Source organism: Rhinopithecus bieti, unplaced genomic scaffold (genome assembly GCF_001698545.2).
Source record: "Rhinopithecus bieti isolate Rb0 unplaced genomic scaffold, ASM169854v2 scaffold_47707, whole genome shotgun sequence".
Taxonomy (NCBI): Eukaryota; Metazoa; Chordata; class Mammalia; order Primates; family Cercopithecidae; genus Rhinopithecus; species Rhinopithecus bieti.
This window is the reverse complement of record NW_016819117.1, coordinates 528,471-535,622: the sequence shown is the minus strand read 5'-3', so window position 1 is coordinate 535,622 and position 7,152 is coordinate 528,471. Positions and strand designations below refer to the sequence as shown.

General features: G+C 65.8%; 1 protein-coding gene across 1 annotated transcript; it reads left to right on the top strand.

The window, feature by feature from the left end:
- Window positions 1-1,741: 1,741 nt before the first annotated feature.
- C1QTNF8 (C1q and TNF related 8) lies at window positions 1,742-6,714 on the top strand. Its single transcript, XM_017858358.1, has 5 exons — window positions 1,742-2,179; window positions 2,896-3,251; window positions 3,668-3,768; window positions 4,469-4,672; window positions 5,327-6,714. The coding sequence occupies exons 4-5, from the start codon at window positions 4,480-4,482 to the stop codon at window positions 5,875-5,877; spliced, it is 744 nt and encodes a 247-aa protein (XP_017713847.1). The 5' UTR covers window positions 1,742-2,179; window positions 2,896-3,251; window positions 3,668-3,768; window positions 4,469-4,479; the 3' UTR covers window positions 5,878-6,714.
- Window positions 6,715-7,152: the final 438 nt, after the last annotated feature.

Genomic DNA, 7,152 nt, shown 5'->3' with positions numbered 1-7,152 from the left:
AGGCAGCTCGCGTCCTGTGCACACAGCCCCTCAAAGCCGCTCAAGGGCACCAGACGGTCTGGGTGACCTCCGGGGGGGATGAGGAACCGCCTCTCTGCAGTCCCCCTGGCACGGGGGGGCCTGGAGCCAGGCAGAAGCTGGTGAACTCAAAGGCCCCTGAGCCTGGGTAGGGGCTTTACTCCCTGCTGCCTGGGACACCATGGCCAGGGAGGGGTACGGTGGGGGTGAGTGGCGGCTGCAGAGCCCCATGCCTGCTGCAGGAGGGGTGGCCTGGCACTGCCCCATCCTGCATCCAGGGCTCTGGGTGGTGCTCAGACCCGGTGCCAGCCTCCGTGGGTGTAGGTGGGGGTGAGGTCCCTGTGCCGTGCCCGCTCCAGCCCCACAGGGAGCTGCTGGCTGCTGTCGCCCCCCACGTGGCGGCTCATCACGCATTCTCGGCCAGTGGCCATTAAGAGGCTTGAGAGATAATGGTCCCTCCACGCCGGCCCCGCACTCAGGCCTCATTATCGCCCAGGCCCAGGCAGCACTCAGGCCTGTCGGGTCCTCGTCAGGCTGAGGCCCCCCTGTCCCCTCCGGGAGGGGGTGGCTTATGGAGAGCCAAGGGCGGGGGGAAGGGGGAGGGGGCCTGGAAGGAGTCTCCGAGGCCTGTTGGTGTCACCAGGCTGGTAACACAGAGCCAGGTGCTGTTCTGAGCACGAGACAGGTTCCAACTTTGGGCCTCACGTGCACTTTACAGCTGGGGAAACAGCCCAGGGGTCCCTGCGCCTGCGCCCACTGTGCTCCCACACCAGGGCCAGGCTGATAACTGTAGCCTGATGATGGGCGCGACTCCCGGGCTAGAGAGGGGCCAACACCCCCGCCCCCAATTTCCTGACCTCCCCACTCCCACACATGCAGGGAGACTGCAGACTACCGGACTGGGGCACGCAGGGGCCGCCCACTTTGTGCTGAAAAAGGAGCCCCAGACTTTCGCAGTCTAACAGTAAAATCTTGAACCCCATGGATAGAGCCCTCTCCGTTTTCTGGGTGCACCCCAAACGCCTTCTTTTAGAAAGACTGGCCACGCCTCTCGGGGGCCGAGTGAGCCCATGCATCCAGGAGCCCCCCGTCTGCACAGCAGGGAGCTGAAGGCTGGGAGGGAGGGGTGGAGTTGGGGGTTTTGCTGAGACCCCTCCCCTGGCACCCCCACCTGCACCTCACTGGCACAAGTGCCCTGCAGCATGGAGAGGGGGCGGTCCTCCTGGGACCCGCCTGGGACACTGCTGGGTGTCTGTGGGGGGCGGGCCCCAGGCCGCCCAGCAGCAGCCGCTCCCCCGTCGCCACGGCAATGCCGCGGTCGTGCCTGGCCAGGGCTATTTCTGTCCAGGAGACATGCTGTCCTGCCCCACTGAGTCACCCTCCGCGCTCCCTGCCCACCCCACTTAGGCCTGGCCTGCAGCTTCTGTGCCACAGTGGTTCGGGCATCGGCCCCGCCAGCCGCCTGCCCAGACGGACTCTCACCAGGCCAGGTCATCCCAGGCCACCCGAACCTGAAAGGCCCCAAAGCACCTTTCCCGGGCCGTTCACCCACCCCTCAACCTCCTTCCACCCTGCCCTGTGCTTGGGGAGGCTCCGGGACCTGCCTCCAACAAGGGGGACTGTCAGGAACACCCATCTATTTTTTGGGGGAAGTTCTGCTGGTCTCAGGGGGCACTGAGGGGCACAGGGAGGGGACTCAGGTTCCCTGTGACTGCGCCTCAGGGACGCTCTGGACACTTCTGAGCTCCATGGGTGCCCATTTCATGGGCGTGGAGGCTAAGGCTCAGACCCAGGGTGCAGTGGAGTGTTGGCGTCTGCCCATCTTTCTCCACCAGCCCCAGGAGCCCTGCTCTGTCCCACTGGGACGCACCTGCAGAGCTGTGTTCTCGCCCCCCAGGTTACAGCTACACAGAGCCGGCTCAGTGGGCTGCAGGCGCCATAGTCACAGGGTCTCAGGTCCTCACACCGCATCTGTGCCGCCACAGCCAACAGGGTGAAGATGGCTGTCTCCAGAGGGGGCTGCTGGGCCTGGTGGGTGCCGCTGCCAAGGGTGAGCTGTCACTGCCCAGGCCCAGCTGGAGGGGGAGCCTGGAACCAGCCACAGTTGGTGCGGCCCCCACCACAGCCCTCCCCAGCCCATGCTGCCCGCAGCCTGGCACACGTAAGCCCCCACAGGGGGGACCCCTTGGTCTCCCCTCACCTCCTGTCCTCCTTTCCTCCTTGGTCTTTAGCATGGGGGTGCTGAGGGTCAGGCCAAGCTGAGGGGCTGCGGGGAGAGCGGGACCCCAGGCTGCGCACGAATCTGCCAAGGGGACTGAGCCAGCTCGGGGCCCCTCCCCGCCTGCAGTCTGCTTTGGGGCAAGGCTGCCACAATTCTCCCGCCACATCCAGCACCTCCCGCAACAGGGACCGGCTTGTGGAGGAAGGACCCGTGGGGAATGGCCACATGTCTGTGTCCAGAGGCCCACGGTCGGAGCAGAAGGAGGCCAGGGTGCTGTGTGGGCTTGGCCTCGGGCCTACAGACAATGGAGCCCCCACCCGCTGAGGCCTGGGAGGGCTGGGAGTTATTCCCGCAAGTGGTCCGGCCCAGTCCTTATCCGCCGAGAGGCAGGGCTGCTGCGGGGCCTCCCCGGAGTGTCATGAGGGAAGGAAGACTGAAGGGGCCCCATGTAACCTGGGCAGACTGCGCTCCTGGGCCCCATCCAGCCTGGCCTCCCTGCCAGCAGCATGAGGGCTGTGTGTCACCGGGGGGCCTGGTGGCCAAGAGGGCCCCGTGCAGCATGGAGGCCTTGGTCTGGGCCCGAACACTGGCCTTGGCCTACAGCCCCCTTGCCGGGCCCACCCAACCACAGCTTCCACCTCCCTGCTTCTCCTCAGGGCACCGCACCCCAGGCGGGCAGCAAGCTTGGTTTCCTGATGGAGGAGAGCTGCGTGCCCACGGCACCATCCCGCAACCCAGCCGGCCAAGACGCCGGGCCCCAGCCCCACTCATGGGCATGAGGCTGGCGGGAGGACCCTAGGGCCGCGAAGCAAGCTTCGCAGCGGACGTGGGGCCCTGCCAGCATCCTGTCCAGAGCCTGACGGAGCTGGCCTCTCAGCCTGTTGGTCTTGGACGGCCCAGAGGAAGCCACAGGCGCCCGGGCGGGCATGAAAGGGCTCTTTGACGGCTGGGTTGCCCGGACAGTCACGCAGATGGCCGACCAGGCAAGGAGCATCCCTGAATCCCTGAGACGGTAATGGGGCGCGGGGTCTGGGGTGGTCATGGGGGTCTTCACAGCTGCCCTGGGCAAGCCGGGCTCCCCCTGAATCCCAGTGGAGCAGGATCCAGCCCCGATTGTCTGCCAGGCAGGGCCAGGGGCTGGGACGGCCGGGAACTCTGTGGGGGCTCCTGCAGGCCTCCGTCCATGGACACACCCACTCCTGCCAGGCTCCCTCTGCTGGAGGAGTCCAGGGGGGTCTTGTGGTGTCCAGTGGGGCCAGGGGGTGAGTCAGGGTCTGCTGAGCTTGCAGGGAGGCAGGCAGAGGGGGTCTCAACAGCCAGAGACATTCCACCCACCTGGAATGACCCACTGCAAGAGGAAGGACCTTGCCCTGTGCTGCAATCCCAGAGGGCTTCCTGAAGGAGGCAGCCTAGATCTTTGTCCAGCAGAGCCCATCTTCAGGGAAGACTGAGGACCCCGACCCGGTGCACCTGCCCTGGCAGAAGATACTCCTGGCCAAGCCTCCAGATATGGCTGTGAGGGGAGTGGGGTAGGCAAGGCCCACCTGGCAGGGGGCAAAACTGAGACTGGCTTGTTGGGGCAGCTGCTGGTAGAGTCGGGAGGGGGCCCACCTTGTTCATGGGGACCCAGGCTGGCTCTGGCTCCCCCTCGGCAGCAAGGTAGGACCATCCTTCCCTAGTCTGGGGGAGGCAGAGGGGTGGTCTCCCAAGGCCCCTGCAGGCCCTGCCCTGAGGGCTCTGGACGAGAGGCTCTCTAGGCCCGGCTGAGACTGTGCCTCCGTGCACTGTGCAGGGCCCCCCGCTCCAGGCCAGCTTTGGGGGGCCTTTCCCTGGAGCAGGCCAGCCGCCATGCCCCAGGGCTCTGCCCAGTCACAGAGGGTGGGGCCTTGGGTGGCCACCCCTCCTGAGTTTAGAGGGCTGTCTCAGAGACCTCTGTGTCCCATAATGGCTTCTCCTCCATCTGCTGGGTGTGGGGGCCCCAGCTTTGGGGACCAGCACTCCCCGACTCCAGGTGTGCAGGCGGCCTGGTGCAGCCCAGAGTGTAGCAGCCCCTCAGCCCCAGCCTTGGCCTCACCCACTGGGTCAGGACTGTCTGTGTCCAGGCAGAAGCTCCCGTCTCCACCGGCTGTATTCCCAATGGGGACTGGGTGGGGCTGGGCTGCCGTAGGGTCTGGGGCCTGCAGCTGGGGCACCTCCTTCTAAGTCCCTCCCCTCTTCCCTCTCCCCCAGCCCTGGCCAAGATGGCAGCGCCCACCCTGCTGCTCCTGGCACTGCTGCTGCCCGTGGGGGCCTGGCCTGGGCTGCCTAGGAGGCCCTGTGTGCACTGCTGCCGCCCGGCCTGGCCCCCTGGACCCTATGCCTGGGTGAGTGACGGGGACCCGTGGAGGAGGCTGCCTCGAGTGCGGCCCACCATAGACATTGAAATCCTCAAAGGTGAGGCCCATGGGTGCTGCCTGCATGCTCCCCCACCAGGACCCAAGAGTCCACTGGGAGTGGGAGGGGACCTGGGGCTCGGGAGGAGGGCGGGAGGGGACGCTGAGCCCCCGTCTCTGCCCTGGCAGCACTTCCTGCCCAGGGACCCCTGGGGTCCCCCCTCAAGCAGGAAGAAGCCTGGCTTGGGAAGGGGCCCACGATCCAAAGTGGGGTGCGAGGACCCTGGGGAGGGACCAGGGTTCCTGAGATCCCCAAAGTAGCAGCTCCTTGGGAAGGGAGACTGGGTGGCCCGCTTGCTCTGAGACCCCTTGACAAGGCTGCGCTGTCCTGAAGGCTGGACAGCAGGCTGTACTAAGGTTAGACTTGGGTAGGAACTTCCCAGCCTTCTCATTCTTTAACACCCAACCCAGACTGTAGCTGGCCCTGACCACCCATGTGCCCAACCCTCCCAGTGGGGACGGCCTTGGTCCAGCCACACCTTTGGAGAATGGCTTCTCCCCATCTTACAGAAGTGGACACGGAGGCTGGGTCAGGGGCCATCACTTGCAAAGACTGTGTCCTTACAGTGACCCTTGAGCCCCAGCCTGGGTGCCTGGAATCGGGGAGGCCTGCCCAGCCCGGCCCCGACCCGCGGCTTCCACTTGTTCCCTGCAGGTGAGAAGGGCGAGGCCGGCGTCCGAGGTCGTGCCGGCAGGAGCGGGAAGGAGGGGCCGCCGGGCGCCCGGGGCCTGCAGGGCCGGAAAGGTCAGAAGGGGCAGGTGGGGCCGCCGGGCGCCCCGTGCCAGCGCGCCTACGCGGCCTTCTCCGTGGGCCGGCGCGAGGGCCTGCACAGCTCCGACGACTTCCAGGCGGTGCCCTTCGACACGGAGCTGGTGAACCTGGACGGCGCCTTCGACCTGGCCGCGGGTCGCTTCCTCTGCACGGTGCCCGGCGTCTACTTCCTCAGCCTCAACGTGCACACCTGGAACTACAAGGAGACCTACCTGCACATCATGCTGAACCGGCGGCCCGCGGCCGTGCTCTACGCGCAGCCCAGCGAGCGCAGCGTCATGCAGGCCCAGAGCCTGATGCTGCCGCTGGCCGCGGGCGACGCCGTCTGGGTGCGCATGTTCCAGCGCGACCAGGACAACGCCATCTACGGCGAGCACGGAGACCTCTACATCACCTTCAGCGGCCACCTGGTCAAGCCGGCCGCCGAGCTGTAGCCGGGTGAGGGGCCCCGCGGCTGGCTGAGCCCAGCAGCCTGTGTGCTGGGGGGGTGGGGGGGCAGCAGAGCTTCAGCGCCGACTGTGTGCAGGGATTGGTTGAGCGTCCACTGTGTGCAGGGTCTGATTGAGCACCGACTGTGTGCAGGGATTGGTTGAGTGCCCACTGTGTGCAGTGATTGGTTGAGCCCCGACTGTGTGCAGTGATTGAGTGCCGACTGTGTGCAGGGATTGGTTGAGCCCCGACTGTGTGCAGTGATTGAGTGCCGACTGTGTGCAGGGATTGGTTGAGCGCCGTGTGCAGGGATTGGTTGCACGCTGACTGTGTGCAGGGATTGGTTGAGCGCCCACTGTGTGCAGTGATTGGTTGAGCGCCGACTGTGTGCAGGGATTGGTTGAGCACTGACTGTGTGCAGTGAATGGTTGAGTGCCCACTGTGTGCAGGGATTGGTTGAGCGCCCATTGTGTGCAGGGATTGGTTGAGCGCCCACTGTGTGCAGGGATTGGTTGAGCGCCGACTTGTGCAGGGATTGGTTGAGCACTGACTGTGTGCAGTGATTGGTTGAGTGCCCACTGTGTGCAGGGATTGGTTGAGCGCCGACTGTGTGCAGTGATTGGTTGAGCGCCCACTGTGTGCAGGGATTGGTTGAGCGCCGACTGTGTGCAGGGATTGGTTGAGCAACGACTGTGTGCAGGGACTGGGCTATGTGGAGTGCTGGGTGTAGTGAGAGCAAGTCTGACCCGCACCTGCCCTCACAGGGGCTGGCACACAGGAAGCCACGTGGACGAAGGCCTGTGGTGCTGTGTGCGCGGTGGGTGGGGCCGGGTGGTGGAGCCTGCCGGGTGCCTCCGCATGGGATGTTGGGGGCCCGGTTGCTCACCAAGGTACTCGCCCTCACGGCCGAGGGGCCATTCTGCTTATAAAAGCTGTGCCAGGCACCCCGCTGTGGAGATGTTCATTCGACTTTGGGTATTTGCCAAGCACCTGACAGGTGTGGCTGGACCCGGGGGAGGCCAAAAGGGTCGAAGGAAGACGGTAACTTCCCGGCAGTGTTAGGGGCGCTCACAGTGGCCGGGCGGGTGGGGCTGGCCTGGCAAAGGTTTGTCCTTGGCAGGAAACACGCGGCTGAGCGCAGGGGGGCCCGTTTTGGGGGCTCACGGGTCCCCAGTCTGTCTCAATGGGTGGGGGCTGGAGGAAGATTGGACCCTGATGGGCACCAGAGCCGGGGGGAACCTCAGACCCCCACGGAGTGGCCTCATGCTTAGACAGGGATG

Coding starts and splice junctions, on each gene's coding strand:
- C1QTNF8 (XM_017858358.1), top strand. CDS start 4,480: ATGGCAGCGCCCACCCTGCTGCTCCTGGCACTGCTGCTGCCCGTGGGG. Junction 4,673..5,326: donor AGACATTGAAATCCTCAAAG/GTGAGGCCCATG, acceptor TGTTCCCTGCAG/GTGAGAAGGGCGAGGCCGGC.